Consider the following 24,296-nt stretch of genomic DNA (forward strand, 5'->3'; position numbering starts at 1 on the left):
CCAATCAAACTCTGCTCTCTGGTCGGCATCAAGCTCTACTCTCAGATCGGCAAAAGCTGCTCGGCAATAATTCAGCAGTCCGGTCTCAGTATTCGACCGAACTAGGAAATAGTGGACTCATGCAAGATTTCCACCTCCGCTACACCGACGATCTATTTAGTGGTGTCAAGCAGTCATTAATTCATGCAGAATAGTGGACCCATGCAAGGTCGCCACGACCTCCACGACATCCACTACCTAATAAATGCTGCATGCCACGATCTTGGTTCAATGTATAAATAGAACCTAGGTCAGATAGATAAGGTCTTCTGTTAACTTCTGTTAAGCTCTCTAGAGAGAAAATAGCAAATAGCAAGTCTGTATTGTTAGCTGTAGAAAACAGATCAAGCAATACAACTCTGCCCTCTTTTCTTCCCGTGGATGTAGATTTACCTCAGTAAATCGAACCACGTAAATTCTCTGTGTCGTGATCTGCGTTTTTCCTGCATTCACTAACATCAAATTTTCGCCGATTCATCATGCGCGCACCTGCATGGTGTGCACACTCTTCTTCTCCGGTTTTCCCTTCTCTTTTCCGTTGCCTCGTCCACCTCCATTGCAATCTACTCACTTGTCTTCTTGAGCTCACCACGCGCTGGGCCGAAGACTAGCTCAACTTTTAAATGGAGTTGGTGGCAAAATGTCATCACAAAAAATGCCAATGGTTGAAACAATAATTGTAGACCTTTTGTCCATAGTTAAAGACATAATAATATGCTACTCAAATATTCCTTTAGTTTAAATAATTGAAGCACTCTTAAAATCAAATCATTAGCAATAAAATCTTTTTAAACTGTACGAGTGTTAATATAAAATTAATAAATTAAGAGAGATCAAAAGTGTATAAATAAAATGAAAAATGAATCTCATTTTAATCGACAGATAAAAAAAAAATTATTTTCAGATGACAAAAGGAGTCTTAATTGCACCGAAAGAAAATAAAAATGGAATGTGTTAAATAATGGACAATTGGAGTTTTGACAATTTTGCCCTTTGATTAAGATAATATCACATGACCTTTTTAAGCAGCTGCCGATGTTTGAAATAGAAATATTAGAGTAGTCCAGAGTCTTTGTCCTACCAGCAAGGAGCTTAGACATTATTGCATGAGGTGTCGACTTCGAGTACTCTTGACATCAGTTGTAATTTCCTTCTATCTATAGTATAGAAGTTTATTTGTAGGAGTTTATTTGTAATTTTCTTGACATCCTCCCTTATATAGGAGTTGTTTTTTTGAAAAAAAATAGAAATATTAGAGTATCCACTATAGGGGCAGCGCGCCGGCCGCCCCGGAGGCGGCTAAGCAGCGGCGGGTTATAGTGGGTGTGTCGTCCGCCCCGTAGCGGACAGAAATTTTGGGGCGGATGGGCGATCGGCGCCTAGTCGCCGAGGACGGGCAGGTGGGGGTGTGTCGCGCCGATAGGCGCGCTGCCCGTCGGTTTATTTAATTTTTATTTTTTTTATTTTTCGACATTTTTAGAGAGAGAGAGAGAGATACTATTTCGTTTATTGGGAGGATACTATTTCGTTTATTTCCTTTCATTTTGGACTGGTATAATTTAATTGGGATTGGAGAGTATGTTGTTATTTTTATTTATATTTTTTAAATGTTGATTGTATAATTTTCCCGTATCCGTAATATAACGAATATTTGGTCCCAATACTTTTTTTACATATCAGTATTATCTCGGTTTCTAATTATTTACATTCCGATCATTTTAATTACAATTGATTTAAAATAAATAAAAAAGAAATAAAATGAAAAGTGGCTAAAAAAGTGGTGAGGCTATTAAAAGTGTCCGGCTTATAGCTGCAGATACTTTTTTTTATAAGCGCAGACAAATAAACTGGGGCCGTGGACAAAAAAAATGGTCAGGCTATTAGGCCATCCACAACGCTGTTCCTATTCCGTTCCTTAAACCACTATTTGAGGGCCCCGCTGTACTTTTTTACTCCATTCCTTAACTAAGGAACGGAACCTGCAACCCTCTGTTCCTTAACCGTTCCTTAAATTACTATTCATTCAATTTCATTTTTTTTTATTTCCAACCCAATTCAATTTAAATAAACACACTTTAATAAAAAATAAACACACTTTATTAAAAAACACACAACATTAAAAACAAATTCAACTTAAACTTAAAAAAAATAAAAAAAGCACACAATTAAAATCCTAAAAAAATAAAAAACATAAAATAAAAAACACACAATTAAACGTGGGAAAATAAAAAAACTACTCTTCCGGCGAATCATCCTCCGGAGGCGGTCGAGGTTTAGGGGGAGGAGGAAGACCAAGTAGTCCTGCCATATGCACAATTCCGTTCCACCAGGCCGAGAATTGGGCGTACGAGAAGCGGGAAGTGTCCGCCATTGTGGCGGTTATGTACGCCACCATAAGTGTGTCCGAGCCTCCCCGCGAGCCCGATCCCGAGGCCGTCTGGCTTGATTCGCGGCCCTTCCTCGCTCTAGCCGCCTTCGCCGCCTTCGTCTCTTGCGGCTGACGGCGCCCACGGCTGGATCCCCCGTATTCGTCAGGCGTTGGATCCCCCGTACCCCCAAACACCTGCGGTTCACCCTCGCTGGCCTCACCGGTGTCACCAGACGAGTAGTTGCCGCTCGCCGTGTGCTTCGTGCGCTTTGAGGTTGAGCCCGAGCTCGAGCGGACACCGCCGGCCCACCTTTCCTCGTTCTTGACGAGCTGCCAAATATCAACATATTTGAACTGTAGACCGGTGTCCTAGTAGAAGACGCGCAAAGCCGCCCTCAGAATGTCGGCACCCGAAGCTCCGCTTTGGTAGTTCGCCGCTTCGGCCGAGTAGATGCCGCAAAATTTTTTGACCTGTACGTCGACTCGGCCAAAGTGAGCACGGAGCATTGTATATTTGCGCTTCCGGGTCCCTTTCGGCTTAGTCTGGTGGTAGACATCACGGACCTTTTCCCAGAAGCACTTGGCGGTTTGTTGGTTCCCGACGATGGGATCGTACGAGACGGTAAGCCAAGCGGTGTACACCGCCTTAGTTTCTTCGTTGTTGTACGAATGCCGGCCCAGATCCTCCAGTTCCTCCTCCTCCTCCTCCTCGGGTGCCTCAGACGCAGCCCTAGAGCTTCCACCGCCTCGGCTTCCTCCCTGGGTGGGTTCAACGGGGATATCCTCCCGAATCTGGGACAAACCCTGAGAAAGCTGCGAGCCGGGTGGTCGAGAGTAGGCATCCACATCGAAAGTGGGTGGTTGGTACCCACCCGGCGTCGCCGACCCCTGGGTGCCCGGCGTCGACGACCCGGAACCACCAAGTGTGTTGTACATGATCTCCCAATCGCCGAACCGTTGAGATCCCACCCACCGGAGCCGCCACCGCCGTAATTCTCGTCGTCGGACATTTTGTGAAGGAGATTGAAATAGAAAATTGGAGAGGAATTGATGTTGGTTTAGGAAGAGTAAATGTGTAGTTGTGTGTGAAATGTAATAAATTAGGTGTATTTATAGAATAAGAAAATAAAAATAAAAATTAAAAAAAATTAAAAAAAGTTTTAAAAAAATGGTAATATTATCGTTAAAATTTTTTTAAAAAAAATTAATTATTGCGTCATCGCTGACGTGTCCCACTCGCGGGCCGGCGAGTGGGAAGCACGCACGAAGCGGGGAGCGCCACGTCGCCCCAGCGCGTGGCGGCACAAGCCGTGCCGCGTTCCGTGCCGTCGGCACCCGGCACGGTATGGGAACGGAATGGGAGTGGAATGGTGCGCCGCAACGCGTTCCGCGGCGAAACCGTTCCGGTGGAACGGCACGCGGAACGCCGGCGGCACGCGTTGTGGGTGCCCTTAGAAGTGTCGGCTTATAGTGGACATCCTTAAGACACGTTGAAACTTCACGACCTTGAGGTGGAGAGGCATGAAGCCATTTTTGTTGCATTTGCTTGTTGCTTTTCTTGTCGGAATCACGTCTGCTGCTTCACAATCGATCGTGGAAACCCTCCCCGGCTACGACGGAGCTCTGCCTTTCAAACTCGAAACAGGGTCTCTCCATTTCTCAATTCACTAGCTACACTCTGTTTTCTCTGTTTAATTAGAAAGAATTGATGTTGTTTTGTGGGATTCAGATATATTAGCGTGGGAGAGGATGATGAAGTTCAGCTTTTTTACTACTTCATCGAGTCCGAAAACGACCCAGCTAGAGACCCTTTGCTCCTCTGGCTCAACGGCGGCCCCGGTTGCTCTGCCTTTTCCGGCCTCGTTTATGAAATCGGTCTCTTCTTCTTCTTCTTCTTCTTCTTCTTCTTCTTCTCTCTCTCACACACACACACACACACACACAAACACAGGGAGATGTAGTTTTGTGATGGGACTTAATCGTATGCTTTTGGTTCTGATTAATTCTCCTTAATGCTAATTTGTAGGTCCACTTGCCTTTGATGTTGACAATTTTAATGGAAGCTTTCCTTCTTTCCTGTTGAACCCATATTCATGGACTAAGGTTTCTTACCATCATTGCTACATTAGTTATCTCTTGATTTCATCCATTTTATTTGATGGTGATTATGATGATGTTAGGTTGCCAACATTATATTCCTAGATTACCCTTCTGGAACTGGATTCTCATATTCCAACAATGCAAGAACCTTCCCGGTCTCCGACACGAATTCAACTCTACATAATTACACGTTTCTACGCAAGGTTGCTCTTCAATGCCCTCAACTTAGCTATCACCATCCTTTGATTTAGCTGGTTTTTCGCATCTTTGTTGTTGATGGAAGCTTGTCATTGTTTGGAAAAACAAATATAGTGGTTGTTAGCTCATCCCGAGTTTATCAAGAATCGTCTGTATGTTTCCGGTGACTCTTATGGTGGCAAGATTGTTCCTATGGTTGCTCTTGAAATAGCTAAAGGTAGTTAGTTGCATCTCACATAAATTTGGTTACACTTAGTTATTTCCTTTTGTTGTTTCCTCAACATTTAAGTTGAAAATTTGCAGGGAATGAAGCTGGACTAGAGCCAATAATGTCTCTCAAAGTAATGGGAGTTCTTGATATCTTATTTTCTTCTTTATTTGTTTTCTTGTCATTGGTTTCTATGGCTAAGAAAAGAGGTATTTTATGGAATGGGAACAGGGCTATATTATTGGTAATCCAGTGACATATGAAGCTCAGGATATGAATGAAAGGATACCTTATGCTCACAGAGTGGCACTCATTTCAGACAAACAATTTGAGGTACTTTCGTTGTCTATTTGCTTATTTAAACTAGTGTTAGTCTTTTTGTCCTTTGCTTGATCTTCCATATCTTGAATAATGATTTCAGCGAGCAAGAATCAGCTGCAACGGAGAGTACGAGAATCCAGATCCAAATAATATTGAATGTTCATATGCACTTTACAGCATCAACCAGGTATACATCATTAAACACATTCTCCTTGCAAATGTCAATTGGTTTTGATGTTTTAGACAATGGTGATGGCCTTTTAATCAAGTGCAGTGCACCAAGCTTGTCAACACAGCTCATATTCTAGAGCCAAAATGCAAATTCCTATCACCAAAACCAAGTGGTTCTAGAAAGTTCCAACCGTCTCAAGTAGACGATCCAATTGACTTCCTCTCCCTCTCCAGCGGAAATAAACTAACATGCCGCGTATTACTCCACTCTGCCTATCACATTGTCTCCATGTCATCACCGACCTTAACCCAAAGCTCTCATGTTTTGCAGAATATGAGATATGCGACCTCCTACGTGTGGGCTAATGACGAAACTGTGAGAGAAGCTCTGCACATCAGAGAGGTACATGAACCAACTTTTTGAATTTGACTAAGATGATGTTGTGCTTGAACATTAACCAATCAATCAGGGGACGGTACCTGATTGGACGAGATGTAACAAGAGCTTGAGCTACGAATACGACATAGAAAGTGTTGTCGAGTATCATCAAAATCTGAGTGATAGAGGCTTCCAAGCCTTGGTGTATAGGTGACCCTCAAAATTTGATCCCACGGTCTGTAAACTCGTGTATATGTTTCGACAATGTTAGTGAAGCTATACAACTCTTTCTTTCAGCGGTGATCATGACATGAGTATACCTTACATGGCCACGTTGAAATGGATACGCCAACTGAATTTGTCCGTGGATGATGAGTGGAGGGCGTGGAGCGTCGATGGTCAAGTTGCAGGGTGATTTTTTTGTGTTGTAACAACTGATAATTGATGATGGAAGTAAAAATCACATTGCTCAACCTTGTGTGTTATGTGATTTGTAGATACACAGAGCTATACAAGAGTAAGATCAAGGAAGCTTACCTCATGTTTGCTACAGTCAAGGCAAGATAAATACTACTAATATAATTTGAAATGAAGTAAAATATTAGTATTACTATAATTTTTTTATGGTTGTAATGCATATATATATATATGCAGGGGGCAGGGCATACAGCACCAGAATACAAGGCTAGAGAGTGTTTGGAAATGTTAAGAAGATGGTTATCTCTCTTCCCACTCTAAAATCTCTCTCATCTTCATTTCTGTAATAATTCCTGTTTGTGTGTTAGTCGAATTGATTTGAGTGGACAGTATAGCATTTTTTGTGGCCCTAAATAGCTGCTACTACTGTTCATCAATTATTGTACTGCTAATTTAGTTGGTTTCTGAAATTTGTAATGCGATTCCACCTACTCGTGGCCCTAAGGCCATCCACAACGCTATTCCTATACCGTTCCTTAAACCACTATTTGAGGGTCCCACTGTACTTTTGTACTCCATTCCTTAACTAAGGAACGGAACCTACAACCCTCCGTTCCTTAACCGTTCCTTAAATTACTATTCATTCAATTTCATTTTTTTTTATTTCCAACCCAATTCAATTTAAATAAACACATTTTATTAAAAAACAAACACACTTTATTAAAAAACACACAACATTAAAAAAAATTTAAACTTTTAGAAAAATAAAAAGCACATAATTAAAATCCTAAAAAAATAAAAAGCACACAATTAAAATCCTAAAAAAATAAAAGTACACAATTTTAATAATTTCATCCGCCAAAATTTGCCCAAATGTGCTCAATTAGATCCTGTTGGAGTTTGGTGTGGGCACTAGAGTCGCGTGTCCTTGCACGAATAGATAACCGTTCTTGTATAGACGGATGCGCTCCACTTCGAGGCGGACTACTTGCGGTTGAGCTTCCGGGGGATTCGTCGCCGAACCATTTTCCCGCCTCGGGTCCTTCGTCTTGGACAATCATGTTGTGCAAGATTATGCACGTATACATGATGTCGACCATGTTTTCCATGAACCACGTACGAGCCGGGGCTTTGATGATGTTGAAGCGCGCTTGGAGAACCCCGAACGCCCTCTCCACATCCTTGCGAGCAGCCTCCTGCTTCTGCGCAAAAAGAGTCTGCTTTGGGTTCGCAGACCCACTGCACGTCTTCACGAAGGTAGGCCACTTCGGGTAGATGCCATCGGCGAGATAGTACCCCATTTTATAAAGTCGGTTGTTGGCGACGAAGTTGATGGCCGGCGCTTTACCATCCAAAACTTCGGTCAAGAGGTCGAACTGGTGGAGCACGTTTACGTCGTTGTTCGACCCGGGGACCCCGAAGTACGCGTGTCAGATCCAAAGGCGGTAGTCGGCAACGGCCTCAAGTATAACGGTTGGGTGGGTGCCTTTGTGGCCGCTCGTGTAGGACCCCTTCCACGCCACCGGGCAATTCTTCCATTGCCAGTGCATGCAATCGACGCTGCCGAGCATCCCGGGGAATCCGTGCACTGTTTCGTGAAGGTCGAGCAGGAACTGACAATCGGTTGTGCTTGGCCTTCGGAGAAATTCGTCGGTGAAGGCTGCCCGGACGCCTTTGCAGAATTTGAGCAATCACATTCGCCCAGTGTTGTCTCCGATGTGGAGGTATTCGTCGAACATGTCGGTCGTTTGTCCAGTCGCAAGCTGGCGGATTGCTGCAGTACATTTCTGCAGCGTCGTGTGGCTGGGACGGCCGACCGCGTCGTACCCTTCCTGGAAGAACTCTTCCCGGGCTGCCAAAGTATTCGCGATGTGGAGAAATAAAGGTTTCCCCATGCGGAAACGGCGACGGAAGTACGTATCTCCCCAAACCGGGTTATCGCAGAAGTGGTCGCGTACTAACCTTGCAGCGGCTTCCTCCCGGTTACGATGGATGTACGTACGGGAGCGTCGTTGGGGCGGCGCGGCTTCTTCGGCCTCCCGTCGTCGATCTTCTTCAAGTGATTGTTGCAATATTTGACGCATTTGTTCAAAAGGATCCATTAGTTTGATTAAATTTGGGAGAAGGAAAGCAGAGTTGATTTGAGATGAAAATTGGGGTTGAAATAGAGAGGAATAGATGTGTGTTTGTGATTGAAATGAGTATGAAATAGGAGTATTTATAGAGTAAATAAATAAATAAAAAATAAAAAAATATATATAAAACGAATATAAAAAAACGGTCACATTACCGTTGCAATTTTTTTTTATTATTAAATTTGAATTTTTTTAAAAAAAATTGAATTATTGCGTCACCGGGACGAAGCCCACTCGCGGGACAGCGAGTGGGCTTCACGCGTCGAATGGGAGGCCGCCACGTCGCCTCGGCGCGTGGTGGAACGTTTCGTTCCGCGTTCCTCCGGAACGGAACGCGGCACGGCATAGGAACGGCATGGGCACGGAATGGCGACGGAACGAAGCCCGCAACACGTGCCGCCGCGGAACCGTTCCGCCGGAACGGCATAGGAACCGCAACGGCACAGCGTTGCGGGTGCCCTAAATAACAGTAGTAATTTTGTTGGTTTCTTATAAATCAATCACACATTCATCTTTTAATATTACTCTCACGCTTCATTTATACTAAAATTCTATTTTTTTAAAAAAATATTAGGTGTGAGACTCATAAACAATGCAAGTAACTAAATTTAGCATGACTAAATAGCTTTTATGGTAGATTATTCGAAAACGCCAAAAATTGAAAATAATTGGACTATTTACTCACCGAATGTGGAGTAAGTCATTTGAATAACAGTTTAACTTTTGTCTACATTTTCTAACCAATAATCGTGCATCATTGACAAATTGTGTAATCAAACGGATCGCGATAGAAAACCAAACCAAATAAATAAACTTGTAGGAGTATAAGATATTAATCAGTGTTTTGAAAATCGGATCGGACCGGTTCGGCCACGAACCGGTAGCCTTTCCGGTCCGATTCAGCATGTAAAACCGGCAAAGGGTTGGGCTGTTTTGAACCGGGTGAGCCAGCCGGTTGGACCAGGAACCGGTTCCAAATTTTTTTGATTTTTAAAAATGAATTAAAAATCAATTTCAAAAAATTTATACTACAAAACTTTCATTTCATATTAACCCTATTTTTATTGGCCTTATGAATTGATAAAAGTTGTACTTGAAAAATCATTTGTGACTCTTAATAGAGTATTCCACAAAATTTTTCTTTCATTTTCCAACGTAGGATGAGAAGTAAGTTTTATAGTCACCTTTTACACTCCTTTGTCTATACTTTTTCAATGGGATATAGTTTTTTTTGTTAACATGTACCATGTTATACAAACTATCAACTATATACCACGATATATTTATAATTGAAAGCTATATACATATATTTTATATAACTAGATCATAAATAAAAAATTAATAAATCGTAATTAACTTTCAAATAAAGTTTTAATTACTAATGCTTAGATTGAATATAAAATAACAATAATATACAATAATGGAAGAAATATTTATCACATGAAAATTGATATATAATAAGCATATAAATATGTATATTTTATGTAAACTTGTATTACTGTTAAGAATTGGTATATATATGCATTGGGGAGTGTTATATTGTTAACTCAATATTTAGTTGCTAACTACAATTAAATAATAGCTATTAGATATTCAAATCAAGGGCCAAGATCATCAGCCTCGTAATGTCAATACGATTAATAAAAAACGTCAATAAGAGTATTAAGGTCAATTTACACCAAATTAGTTGTAACTAACTTTTGAAAAATATCTCTAAACTTTAAATGATTATAACTGTCTCAATTTAAATTATTTTTTGCACACAACATATATCAAATTAAAGATAATTTAATAAGGATTCCAACGAGATCTCAATTACATATGTTTCGAGATCAAAATCTGAAATTTTTTTTATGAATTTTCGTATTTTTTGTCAAGCAGATAATGTCAATATAACTAACAAAATTTGTCAACTTAATACATGTAAAATGTCAATATTAAAAAAAATAAAAAAACGAATTTACATATGACAATTTATAGACCATTAGATCTTTCAAATCTTATGTTGTTAAATTAGTTGTAGTTATCAATTAAGGGGTGAGTTAACAATTGATCACACCCCTATATGCATTTATCTATATATGTATATCAATATATTATTTGAAATCAAACTAGTTTATGTACATGTTTTGAATTCCAATAGTATTATATTAAATATATATCTAATTATATAGTCATATATAGCTGCTACAGTATTCCGGCTCGACCAATGGTTGGACCGGTCTGACTAGTTGAACTGTGAACCGATAGCTTCGCCGGTTCGCTTACTGGTCCGGTTTTTAAAACATTGATATTAATAGTGTTTTGAACTAACTATAATAAGACTAAACTAGGAATGCAATGTCGATTTCCATGAAGCCATTATTGCATTATTAAGATGTTGTTTTGCTTGAACATTAACCAATCAATCAGGGAACAGTAATTGATTGGATTAGATGTAACTGGAGCTTGAGCTACGAAAAAGACATAGAAAGTGTTGTCGAGTATCATCAAAATCTGAGGGATAGAGGCTTCTATTGAGAAAATCGGGTAATTTTCTCTCAAATAGTGAAATGAACCGATTCAATAATTTCAGAGTTAACCCAATGGGGTCTACTCGATAAAATTACTTCTCCAAATAAATTTTTTGGAAAGACTGGCGGGGACACTGTCCCTCTTAAATACCAGATTTCTAACAGAATTTATCAGTCGGTGTATTTATCACAATATAAAAACAGTCAAAAGAACCGTACAAAACACTACTACCAAACCCGCAAATAATATTGAATACAATATCCCAACAGAAAATAAACCCAGAAATAAATGCGGAACAAAATAAATAATAAAGAAAGAACACACCCGAAACTTTGATAACGGAGTTCGGTCAAATTGCCTACGTCTCCGAGCACCCTCTGCAGAGCCCGCTTATATTTAGATGAAGAAGAGAATACAAATGTTTGAGGTGTATTACAAATGAGGGAGGAGTGCTCCTTTTATAGGCAGCTACTCCCCCAACTTCTAACTCCCCATCGATGTGGGATGAGAAAGTTTGACAAAAGTCAAAGTTTGTAGGCAACAAACTTCAACAAATCTCCACCTTGGCAAATTTTCAAATTCCACCGAACACGATTCTTCTCCATCCAAACAAATGACTCACGGTGCTTTCATATTGGCGCAGTCAAGCGCCAACTCCAAATCGCAGAATATTAATCAAGTCCAAACAATGTTCAAACTTGGCTCTCGTCACCACCTTAGTCAACATATCTGCAGGATTCTCCAAAGTCGGAACCTTTCGGATGACAATTTCCTCTTCTTCGAGAATTTCCCGCACAAAATGATAGCGAACATCAATGTGCTTCGTCCTTGCATGAAAGACCTGATTCTTTGCTAAATGAATAGCACTCTGGCTGTCAGAATATACTTCAAGTTGTTTCTGACCAACCCCTAATTCTTTCAGCAACCCATGAAGCCAAATTTCCTCCTTCACAGCTTCAGTAATGGCCATGTACTCTGCCTCTGTCGTAGACAAAGCTACCGTTGACTGCAAGGTAGACTACCAACTAACTGGCGCATTCGCTAAAGTGAACAAATAGCCCGCAGTAGATATTCGCTTATCCAAATCACCAGCATAGTCGGAATCACAATATCCAACTGCAAAATGACCAAGTGATTTATCCTGCTCAAACAACAAACCAATATCTACAGTATTTTTGATATACAGCAGAATCCATTTCACAGCTTGCCAATGACCCTTTCTTGGATCATGCATGTATCTACTTACAATACCAACGGCTTGTGAAATGGCAGGTCTTGTACACACCATTGCATACATCAAGCTTCCAACTGCGTTAGCATAGGGAACTTTCGCCATATATTCTCGCTCATCTTCCGTTTTTGGAGATAACTGAGAACTAAGTTTCAAATGAGGAGCAAATGGGGTACTTACAGATTTGGAATCATCATTTACACCAAAACGCTGTAGTACTTTGATCAAATATTGCTTCTGTGTCAGCCAAAGCTTGCCTCCCTCTCTATCCCTTGTAATCTCCATACCGAGAATCCTTTTGGCTTCCCCCAAATCCTTCATCTCGAACTCTTTACTCTACCGAGCCTTCAATCTGTCAATTTCAACTTGGCTCTTTGATGCTATCAGCATATCATCAACGTATAAGAGTAGGTAGATGTAGGAACCATCTTGAAGTCTGTGCAAATACACACAGTGGTCGTATTTGCTTCTTGTGTACATCTGATCCTTCATAAATTTGTCAAACCGCTTGTACCACTGTCTTGAAGACTGCTTCAATCCATACAACGATTTGTACAATTTGCAAACCCAATTTTCTTTACCAGCAACCTTGAATCCCTCCGGTTGGGTCATATTGATTTCCTCCTTCAGATCACCATGTAAAAACGCGGTCTTCACATCAAGTTGAGCTAACTCCAAATTCAACTGCGCTACCAAAGCCAACAAAATTCTAATGGATGTATGTTTAACAACATGAGAAAAGTAATCAATTCCCTCCTTCTGGGCGTAGCCTTTAGCTACCAATCTTGCTTTGTAGCGAACATCATCTTTGTTAGGAAATCCCTCTTTCTTTGCAAAAACCCATTTACTTCCAATTGCATTCCTGCCTTTCGGCAATGGCATCAGCTTCCACGTCTTGTTCTTCCGAAAAGATTGCATCTTTTCTTCCAAAGCACCTTTCCAACCATCGCTTTCTGAACTTTCAATAGCTTTCGAAAAGATACATGGAACATCATCAACAACTGGAAGCGCATATGCTACCATATCCGCAAATCGAGCAGGTTTCTTATTTTCCCACCTCGTTCGCCTGACTGCAATTGGCTCTAATTGCTGCGAAGGTTCTTGGGGTGGAACCTCTTCATCATCTGACTCTTCTTCTTCCGTAGGAGAGTCATTTGTGGTGTTCGTAGTTGGGATCACAACTGCTTCTTCGAACTCCACCTGCTTCGGTGTATACTCCACATGCTGCGAAGTATCACTACTATTTGGATTTACCTTATTCAACATGGAAGATTCATCAAAGGTAACATCCCTACTTACAATCGTCTTCTTAGACTCCAAACACCATAACCTATATCATTTAACACCAGCACTGAAACCCGTAAATAAAGCCTTCTTTGCACGTGGATCCAATTTTGACTCAGTCACATGATAATATGCAATAGAACCAAAAATACGCAAAGAATCATAATCAGTTGCAGGTTTACCGGACCATACCTCGAAAGGAGTCTTGCCATCAATGGCAGAACATGGCAAACGATTGACAATGTGTTGAGCGTATGTGATGGCCTCAGCCCAAAATTTCCTGCCTAGCCCAGCATTAGACAGCATACAACGAACTTTCTCCAATAGTGTTCGATTCATACGCTCTGACACTCCATTCTGCTGTGGTGTATTTCTCACTGTGATGTGCCAAATTATGCCACACTCCTGACATACATCTTGGAAAGGATCACTCTTGTATTCTCCACCGTTGTCAGATCGGAAAACCTTGATCTTCCTCCCCATCTGATTTTCAACTTGATCTTTCCATTTCAGAAAAATCTCAAGGACTTCATTTTTGCTCTTCATAGTGTACACCCAAACTCTCCTGGAAAAATCATCAACAAAGGTGACAAAATAGTGTCTACCTCCAAGTGACGGAGTCTAGGCAGGTCCCCACACATCTGAGTGCACGTAATCCAGAATTCCCTTCGTATTATGGATTGCAGTGCCAAATTTCACTCTTCGCTGTTTTCCCAGAACACAATGCTCGCAAAACTCCAATTTGCAAGACTTCGTACCTTTCAATAATCCTTGCTTGGCGAGAATTTTCAATGATCTCTCACCAGCATGTCCCAATCTCAAATGCCAAAGCTTTGTCACCTCTACATCCTTCTTGTTACTCGAAGTTGCAGTTGATACTGTCCCAACAACTGTACTACCTTGATAGTAATACAAATTGTTCTTCCTGATGCCTTTCAACATCACCAATACTCCTGAAGCTGCTTTAAGAATTCCATCTCGCATCATCACAACTAGGCCTTTAGATTCTAAGGCCCCCAATGAGATAAGATTCTTCTTCAACTGGGGCACGTACCGCACATCCTTCAAAATTCTGGCGGATCCATCCTGATTCCGTAGCTTGATTGAGCCTATCCCGACTGTCTTACATGGACTGTCATTCCCCATGTAAACAAGTCCGCCATTGAGCTCAAGTCCTTTTTCCTTTATTTCTTTTTTTTCATTTGTTCCTACTTTTAAAATATGCAAATACAATTAAATAATTGTATTTGTATATACTCTAGTCGATGAAGTAGATTTCTCTATAAGGCTAAATGAGGGAAACTTTTGACAATTCTACTATAATTGTTGATTGTTAGACAAAACTCAACATTTAAAGTTGAATTGCTAAAGGTGTCCTCAATTTAGTTATGTAGAAAGATCTCCTTCGCCGACTAAGAGTATATACTTATAAGTTTTTTTTATATGAACTTCTAAGTCTTTTTTTGTAATTTGTAATTAGCTTCGTTGTTGACTAGTAGTCTCGTTGTGTTTAAATTTTTGTTTAAGTCTTCAAGACCTCAAGGTTTTTGTGATTTGTAATTGTTGTAACGTGTAATCTCAATAAAATTGCAATTTTCATCGTGTTTTTTTGAATTTTATTTACGTACATTTCATACGTAAACAAATAAAAAAATGGAAAAAAATTTAGACGAACAGCCGAACCGGCGGTTCAGGCCGAAAACAGGCGGTTTTGAACCGCCCCGTAAACCGGCGGTTTTTTGAACCGGAACAGGAACCGCCGGGACCCTTGGCGGGCCGGTTCCGGTTCATGGGAATCATGAACCGTGAACCGCCGGTTCATGAACCAGAATCGGCGGTTCCTGAACCGTGTGCATGCCTAATTCCACTAATTGTCCACACGCTATGTTCAAAACGCATACAGACGTTGTAAACAGGGGCGGACGCAGAAAAAATTGGTTGTAGGGGATGGGCTCCACTATATATATACTCCATACGTCCCATATAAATAAGTCATTTATGATTGGCAAGGGTTTTAACACGTAATTAATAAAGTAAGAGACAGAGAGAAAAAATAGTTAAAACTGTGTCATAGATAGTGGAACCTATAAATAATAAAGTAAAAGAGAAGGAGAAAAAAATCGTCAATCGTAATCCTAACAACTACTGTATAAAAAAATGCATATATATTTACAAACTAATCCAAAATATATCTAATAAAAATAACAAAAAGACTATATCATTAACTAAAAAAAATTAAACTCAACTTCAAAATAACCATTGTCATAATTGTTTTACAAGCTTGCAACTATTCTCTCAAATTTTTAAAAGTAAGAGATGGAATACAAAATTAACAAGTTTAATAAATTCTTTACCCCACAATTTGTGTAGAATTTGAAATTTAATTCTCTAATGTCTAAAAAGGCTAAAACCCTCCTTTTCACCATTTTGTATGCCGCTACTCTAAACCCTTTTCTTTTTTAAAATTGCAATATACAAGTAGAGTACTTAAATTTTATTAAGAAGACAAATTTAATTGAAAAAAGAACGAAATTGATAGCACTTTATAAGTTTGAAGTCTCTTTTCAAAAAGTAAAATACGTGTCAAAGTTATTAACGTGGGTCAATTTGACTTTTTTATATTAGTTAATTTAATTTTAAGTTTCTGATCTTCTTCCTCACATCTAGCAGCGCTATTGTTATACATTTTCTCTGCAATTTTTCACTTTTTCCTTCTTTAAATTTTTCAGCCCCTTACAACCATTCGTTCCAAGAGAATTTGTTCTTCAGTAGCATTATTTGGTAAGGGCTTAACATCAATTTCCAAATTTTGAAAATTTTAACAGTAGAAAATTACAAAAAAATGAAAATTGGGTAAGGGCTTAAGCCCTATCCTCGTCCGCCCTTGGTTGTAAAACATAGTACTCATATTGCTTAAAGAGGTAGTATATAATTTGGGGTTTGCATACAGATTTGATTTTTATTTTTTTTTTAAAACTGAACTGGATTGAATTTGTAGAAAATTCTAACGTCTTTGAATTGTCTAAAATGTGAATCGAGTCGTCCAAATGTCCTCGTTTTTGCCGTTTCTTGATTCTAATAACTAAATGCGGAGTACAATTTATTACTAATATTTAATTTGATTAAATAATTAATAATTATCTACTTATTTGATTAAAATTGTAATAAAATAGAATTAAACTGCTTATATAAATGTAATTAATACAATATTTTTCTATTTATTTAATTATTGATGTATAACATTCAATCAATTTATTAAAATATTTATAAATATGTTCTATGCAACCAAAAAATAATATAAGTAATATTTTTCAAATAAAAGTAGTCACCAAACACTTAATTAATTGAATTGAATGGACAGTTGGACAGCGAACTGTGAATTCTAATTTGAATGATTTAGAATTTGACGTTACATAACACTCAAATGCGCAATTAATCAAAATTAATCATCCCTATACAAGAAGTAAATTAATACCACAAATTCAAAATAATTGCTGTTTCCAAAATTTTCACTATCCCGATGAAAGTAAAATTCAAATTAGGAAACCATAAACACCTAAAATATTCCGCCGAACATGAGTTCTGCATGATAGATTGCAACACATAACGGATCGAAGCAAAATTAGCAAATATTTATCAGATTATTCAAATCAAGAGAATAAAACAGTTTTTTATGCAATTTTGACTACTGATTCAGTTTACCAAAGAGAGGCATCTGTTGTGAAAATCCAAAATCCTATACATAATAATTAAAAGTGGGAGGAATCAGGGGAGATGCTTCTTGCCAGGGCGATCGGCGGTTTTGAGAGTCCGGTCGATGATTTTCCTCGCCTGCCGGCTGCGGATCTCCACCTTCACACTCGCGCTCTTGTCCATTTTTATGTACGGCTTCTTCTTCGAGTTCGACGACTTCTTCAGCGATCGGACCTTCGATCTTATCACCTCCACCAAATTCCCCAACTGATTCGCCATTTCTCACACCGAAGCGAACCTCCTCCTTCCGCGAATCGATCGGATTGAAAATCCGCCGCGTTATTTCGTCTCCGATTAGCGCAACGCCGATGATTGGATCGTAATTTTAGGTGAGAGTGAGGAAAACGGCAGTCGGTGCTGCGTTTGGAGAGTGTGGAATGCGAAATGAGTTTCAGTTTGGTAGAGGTATTTATAGCGTGATCGTGGCGTGCTCACATTGACTAATGTACTTTGTTTTATCTTTTCTAATCTTATTAATTTATGAATATGAAAATATGATGATTATAGTATTATTGGAACATGATTAATAATAAAAGAGTTTATCTCAGAAAAAAAATAGATTATTATAGGTTTTGGAGCTTCTGATCCTAGTTTGGTGAATGGCATGCTCTCCTTGACCATATGATAGTACAAAATAATTGTATGCAACAAGATTTGACCAGTAACCATTAAGCAGTCATACCTCTGCCCTCTACACACACATCATTTAAATTTGATAAATACAACTCCTATCATTCATGTCTTCACTCATAGTACATTATTTAAAGCACTAAATGGAATGTGATTTTAATAAAAACAATTACTGTATTATGATGGAGAAAAATATTACACTTTAATTATAATGTTAGTGGTGATTAAAAATATATTATGAGTAGAAAAAATAAGTCATACGGTACAAAAGGTGAATAAGTTTATACTGATGATAATATATTGTAGCATGATGTCTACAAAACTAATTTTTATAAATATACCAAAATAAAATAGTGAGAACTGAGAAGAGACTATTTTTACAAGATGCATAAGTAATCAAGTTGATACAGTTTTCATTTTTCAAATGAGGAAAAGCATATTCCACACTTGTTTAGATGTCACAACCAAAACATAAATGGGGATTGAAAAATAGAGGTAGAATTATTTGTTATGAAATGAAAGTAGAAACTTAGCAAACACATCTATTGAATGTCAACTTCACAAGAAAGTGTAAGTAATAGTATCGATTTTTCAAAGTCATGACTTCGATGATATCTCTCAATACACACCACATGCCTTTGGCCTCTTTAACTTCTGCTGAACAAAGTCAATGCATATCATATACACCATATGATGTACACACATTAAACAAATGCAATAAAAAAAATTATACTCCATTATTATATATCAATATAGTAATGGCCAATTTTACTAACTAGAGTAAATATTCAGCCACACTCCGTAGTCATTTTTTAGGTTCGAAATCCAAACAACCCTTACTTTTTAATTTAACCATTTCGTTTTTTTTTACTCCCTTTCTTCCTATTAATTGATGATATCACCGATAACAGAGTAATTAAGAGACATTTTTTGAAAAAAAAATAATTTAGGTATCGGTAATTGAAAACACAAAGTGAGAACATTTTTTTTGGTAAAGATAGAGTAAGGATTCAATGAATGATTCTGTTCAAAGTTCAAAGGTAAAACTTCTCTGGTTAAGCCAATTCCACATTTCAATAATGCATTATACTAATCAAATAGGTCAAAACACTCAAAATTGTATACATTATAATATAGGAAAGAAATAAAACCATTCGTCATAAAATAATTTAATCAAACATAGCTAGTTTTTTTTCAACTTATGCAAAAGTCTGCCGCTGAAATTCTTCGCTTTTGCGCTATCATTTTCAACAAAAACGTTTTTAAACCGTTTAAAATATTTCTTTTACTATAATAACCTTATCTAATGTTTGTGAAAATAATATGTAAACCAATGGATAAGGGTAAAATAAATAATTGCTCATAAATTATAATTTTGCAAAATATTAAACATATGTTCTTAATGTGAAAATGAGTGAAGGAGTAATTAATAAGAGAAAGAAAATAGAGCTTTGTAGACTCCGTAGAAGACCGTTAACTAAGGCAAACCACTAATTGCCCTACAAATAAGTCAAATATGTGACGTTTCCTTCTGTCATTCTCAAAAGCCAAAGATGTTCATATTAGGATTTCAATAACATACCCTTTGGTTGTTACAAATATCAGTTCCAAGTACAACGACATCACAAGTATCCAAAAAGCACTATCCATGTGTGTGTTAGCCTAGCGGTATTGTGGTTAATGCACGATGCCAAAGGTCTCGGATTCGAGACCACTATGATGCGGCTTTAAATTTTTGTTCATTCATAAATAAAAAGAGCCCTATTCAGTTTCATCATCACCTTGTGTGTGTGTGTTGGTATATTATGGAGACACATGTGCAAGAATATCCGAGTCCATTCAGTCGTTCACAATTGAGATAGAACTTGTTCGACTCAAGCGGGCATATAATGACACCAGGATGATTTTTTCACTCCTTTTTTGAACAAGAGGGATACATAACTACACAAGGGAATGGTTTGATTGCAAGCAAGAAATTTTCTGGTATAATTTAGACAAGTTGCAAGCATATGTACAAGGTTAAGAGCTTATGTCATGTCAAGAAAGGTGAATTAATCTGGAAGATCTAGAGTTACATATTGATTTGAGATAAGACTATGTCAAAAATGTATGACATACATATTGAGAAAAGGAACTTGCCTGAAGTGCAATTAATTGCTTGCGAATTCCTGGCAGTCGGACCATAGCATCACAGTAGAAAGGAGAGCCATTGTAGCAGTTTCAACACGCAAGCGATGTGGGCCCAGACCAACAGCAATTGCTCCAGCCTCCCTTAACGAGTTCATTTCCTCTTCGGTGAAGTCTAAGTATGACATGACTTTATTAATTATTTGTGCATAATCGATCGAGGAAAAAGAGCAAAGGATTAAACTTAGCCTCACCCAAAAAGGGGTGGGATTATACATAGAATGTATTAGTCACTGACCTCCTTCAGGGCCAATTATAATGATTCCATTAGGTTCTTTGTTTAAAGAGCTTAACGCATTAAAAACGGGAGTAGCCTCTGCTGCAGCCAAAAATGCTAATCTTGAATTAGCTACCTAAATAGACGATTGAGAGAAGAGCACAACATGAAACATGAGAACAGAGTTGAAGGTTAAACATTGCATTCAAAACACATCAGTCAAACACTACTAAATTACTATGATTTTACAGAATATACTTACAACAGGTAGGAGTTCACCAACTGCAATTGGAGGCTTCAAAATCATTTCATGTAATCGTTGACCTACATATACAAGGTAGTTTGGATAAACAACAGTGAATAAAATTCAAAACACGAAAATGATTTCATAATGACCTAATATGAAAGAAAACAATGCAGAAAGAAAGCAGCATCATAGTATATTACATTGCTTAGCAGCTGCCAATACAACTCGCTGCAGTCTGTCAGCCCTGTTTTCTGATATTGACTGAGAACGTACAGTCAGCAACGGTGTCACACTGGATGCTCCAAGTTCCTGTGGTGCACAAAATGAAGAAAAAATAGATATCATAAATATCTCTGAAAACCACAAATTAAACGAAAATTACCATCAGCTGAAGTTCATACAGTGCATTTCTCCACTAGCCAATCAGCTCTCCCTCCCTTGAGAGTGCCTTGAATAAACAACATAATACAACATAAATCAGGTATAGAATCCCAAGAAGCAGGGGAAATAAGTTAAACTAGTTCTCCAGAAACTCACTAAACGCAGCGAAAACGTGCCACTGAGTGGTTGGTGGAGAAACTAATTTTGGGTTCTCCACTGCTTCAAAATCCACCCCAGAACGATCAATACTCTCTATGCGCCCCTCAACGAGACCGCCCTTTCCATTAAATAGCTCTACCCTTGAAATGTAAAGATCTATATAAATCATACCATATGGATACCGAATCAGAGACTAGTAACTTCAAAGCTTCCACATCCCTAGAAATAAATCGAATGTGTAACATCTCTTCTCTTCAAAATCATGTTCTCCTTTTCCATTTCACTTTTGGTGATTGGATAATCACATCTTGTAGTCCAAATTCGCGAGAAAAGATGTCGACAGACTCAGAAATCGGAACAGCTCAAAAAAGGGCATATCTTAAGCAATTATTCATTTCTCTTACTCTTTAAAGTGTGTGCATAATGCAAATAAAACACAGAGGTGAGAATGAAGACATGTACCTATCAAAATCCGATTCATTCCACAAAATCAATAACAAATCACCAATTCATCAATATATTGGAGCTTGACCACGAAATTAAACCAAAATTAACGGAAGTCACAGTACCTATCATCGATTCCTAGTCTTAGCACTTTGGTCATGTGCCAGAACTCGTCGCCTTTCACTCTCACAACACCACCCTACGAAATATAAACACGATAACGCTTACAAATGCTGTTTCTTAAGCAATAATCCGTGTGTGTACACGCAAACGTGCACAAATGCTGGTGAAAATTGGGGAATGGAAGTACCTTAGTGGTAAGTAAGGTTTCGGAGAAGAATCGAGGAAGTCCGCCGCGTGACTGGCTGGAATAGGCTGAGGATGATGAAGAGGAGGAAAACGGACGCAGATTGAAATGCTGCGTTGAGCGGTTGATTAGGCTGAAGAGCCGCGGATTACAGCTTATGACTTGCATTGGAAGAGCTCCGGCGGCAGGGTTTATCGCCGGCGCGACCACTCCTAATTCTACGCACAGGGTTTTGAAACAACTCTCAGCGACTTTTGAATTCGATGGAATATCATTTGAAATCGCGTTTTGACTCAATATTTCTTTTTTTTAATTGATAAATGGAGGTAGATTTTAATTTTCAACCATAAACGCAATCTACTTTGATTAGAATGAATTATTTATAAAAAAATAAAATGATCTATTACAATTTACAACACAATCTTGAATCTTCGAAATAAAATCCATTGAACATTCATAAAAAAATGTGCAACATTTCTTTTTTAACACCCTTCTTTGTCCAATAATATATACTCCATTTTGATTTTAACATGAATTTTAAGAAATAGTATAAAAAAAATAATAAATAAAAAATTAGTTTTTAAAAAAAAGTTGAATTGAATAAATTATTAGAACGTGAGAGCTTACTACTTATTAATCGTGGCATATATATGAATAGAATTTTGGATAGGTTGAGCGAATAGAAAGAAAATTTATAGTAGGAAAATATTTTAAAATAATGCGTATGTATCTCACAATTTCAGCGCTTCGATTCTGCAGCATCACGTATTTGCATTTGATCAGACTTTCGTCAAGTTGGTTCACAAACCATTGCAATTTCGCACAAAAAATGCTTGAATGCTGCCCAAAATATACACAAAATACTTAAAAAGCCAAACAAAAAAAATGCAAAATCTTCAGTGAGGCATATCATCAAACACCTAACCTAATCATCATCACCACTTCGATTCTGATTTCCGCAGCATCGCACATTCGCATTTGATCAAACCTTTCGTCAAGTAGGTACACTAAACTAGCAGCAAATCCCATTGCAATTTTGCACAAAAATACCTTAATAAAGCAATCAATCAAAAAGCAATATCTTCACTGAGGCATATTATCAAACACCTTATCCTTATCCTTATCATCATCACCATCACCATCACCATCACCATCATCCCCATATCCACCTCCCATCCGGCAAACTCTCTCCCAAACCCCCTTCTCCACCGGCAAAACAGACAGCCTGGGCTGCCTGAACAGCGCGAACTCCACCCCTTTCAACTCCTTCTTCATCTCCACCAGCCCCACCGCCGCCCTCATCTCCCCCACGGCCCTGACGTCCACCGCCTCCGCCTCGCCGTACCACTCGCGCACCACCTCCACCACGCCGACCACGCGCCGGGATTTGGCGCCGGAGTGGTAGAAGAAGCAGAGATCCCCCATTTTCATGCTCTTCATGTACTTCTGCGCCTGCTTGTTCTTCACCCCGTCCCAATTGGACACCCCGCCGTTGGCGGCTTGGTCGTCCCATGACCACTCCGCCGGCTCCGTTTTCAGCAGCCAGTAGTTGCATTTCTCCTCCTCCGGTTTTAGGTTTTCATCGCTGATTTCCATTTTTTTTGTTTTGTTTTATTCAATTGTGCATTTAGTTGAAGGCTTTTAAAAGGAGGGAATGCTGGTTGAGGCGGGAAATATCTGTCAACAGTAATTAAATCTGGCGCCATAAAATTATCACTGATTTTATCAACACTCATTATCAGTGAAATAATTAAGTACTCCGTCTCCGTCCGATCACAAGTAAGTGCTTCGAGTTTTATTTTTCGTTCGTCCACAATTAAGTGTTTCATTTATTTTAATTAATTTTGATATTTGTTACTCATATTTTATTTTAAAACTAAAGTATATAAAAGTAGGAATGACACTCCAATAATTTTTTCTATCCATTTTTTTATTGCATTTCTTAATACTCGTATCAAGTCAACTTATAACACTTAATCATTGATAGATGGAGTAATTTATAGCTGAGTTAAAAATGGTGGGACATATTAGCCTTTAGGCTTATAAATAGTTCGAGTTGGATTATTGTTTTGTCGACTTGATAACAATTCAATTCATTAAGATCATATCCAAACATAACTGTTTGCATTTCGCGCCTCTAAATGCGCGGCACATTTTAATTTCGCATCTTTTATAATCTCCTTATTATACACTTACTTGAGGTGGCTTGATTCACTTGACAAAGTCTATATCTAATTAAAATTTGTAGGGATCACTTATTATTGAAAACAAAATTTTATTCATCTCTCAAGCAATAACATAAATTATTGAAAATGGTTGCATACTTGCATACATAACGATCACGGCTTCTTCTTGTTTTGGTTATAGATGTAATCAAGTTGAGCTTCAACCATTCTCTTCATCATGCACTCATCATCTTTCAATCCGACGCAGTTATCTCGATCCGCCTCCTTCTCTCCGTCCTGATCCTAAAAAAATCACAAGTCGTCATCGTTAATAAAATTCAAATCTACATACAAACCAGAACGTTAATAAAAACGTGTATGCATGTGTTATGATTATGTGTGAGGCTCACGGAGCGATGATTCTCTATTGGAGTGACGTCG

At 38.5% G+C, this 24,296-nt stretch overlaps 3 protein-coding genes across 7 annotated transcripts; 1 reads left to right on the forward strand and 2 right to left on the reverse strand.

Moving 5' to 3' along the window:
• Nucleotides 1-3,905: 3,905 nt before the first annotated feature.
• LOC121759384 (serine carboxypeptidase-like 7) lies at nt 3,906-6,722 on the forward strand. The gene is made up of 14 exons (XM_042154945.1): nt 3,906-4,053; nt 4,137-4,282; nt 4,434-4,510; nt 4,588-4,710; nt 4,820-4,922; nt 5,009-5,046; nt 5,145-5,246; nt 5,335-5,421; nt 5,509-5,661; nt 5,737-5,808; nt 5,876-5,994; nt 6,082-6,195; nt 6,282-6,342; nt 6,439-6,722. The coding sequence occupies exons 1-14, from the start codon at nt 3,929-3,931 to the stop codon at nt 6,520-6,522; spliced, it is 1,404 nt and encodes a 467-aa protein (XP_042010879.1). The 5' UTR covers nt 3,906-3,928; the 3' UTR covers nt 6,523-6,722.
• A 10,610-nt stretch (nt 6,723-17,332) lies between these two features.
• LOC121758280 (ribosomal RNA small subunit methyltransferase E-like) lies at nt 17,333-22,765 on the reverse strand. 5 transcript variants are annotated; one of them, XM_042153690.1, is made up of 10 exons: nt 22,426-22,765; nt 21,694-21,908; nt 21,509-21,582; nt 20,937-21,079; nt 20,801-20,847; nt 20,600-20,708; nt 20,415-20,476; nt 20,174-20,288; nt 19,888-20,050; nt 17,333-17,475 (listed from the first exon to the last, which is right to left on the reverse strand). In XM_042153690.1, exons 2-9 carry the CDS (start codon nt 21,856-21,858, stop codon nt 19,899-19,901), a joined length of 867 nt encoding a protein of 288 aa, XP_042009624.1. In that variant the 5' UTR covers nt 21,859-21,908; nt 22,426-22,765; the 3' UTR covers nt 17,333-17,475; nt 19,888-19,898. The 5 variants fall into 5 exon arrangements, with proteins under 5 accessions (XP_042009624.1, XP_042009625.1, XP_042009626.1 ...); XM_042153691.1 differs by lacking the exon at nt 17,333-17,475 and having other exon boundaries at nt 19,692-20,050; nt 22,426-22,530; nt 22,616-22,763; XM_042153692.1 differs by lacking the exons at nt 17,333-17,475; nt 22,426-22,765 and having other exon boundaries at nt 19,692-20,050; nt 21,694-21,949.
• Nucleotides 22,476-23,287, reverse strand: LOC121758281 (thymocyte nuclear protein 1-like). Its single transcript, XM_042153695.1, has one exon. The coding sequence runs from the start codon at nt 23,284-23,286 to the stop codon at nt 22,774-22,776; it is 513 nt and encodes a 170-aa protein (XP_042009629.1). The 5' UTR covers nt 23,287; the 3' UTR covers nt 22,476-22,773.
• Between the last annotated feature and the right edge of the window lie 1,009 nt (nt 23,288-24,296).

This window comes from Salvia splendens, chromosome 12 (assembly GCF_004379255.2).
Source record: "Salvia splendens isolate huo1 chromosome 12, SspV2, whole genome shotgun sequence".
NCBI classification, from domain to species: domain Eukaryota; kingdom Viridiplantae; phylum Streptophyta; class Magnoliopsida; order Lamiales; family Lamiaceae; genus Salvia; species Salvia splendens.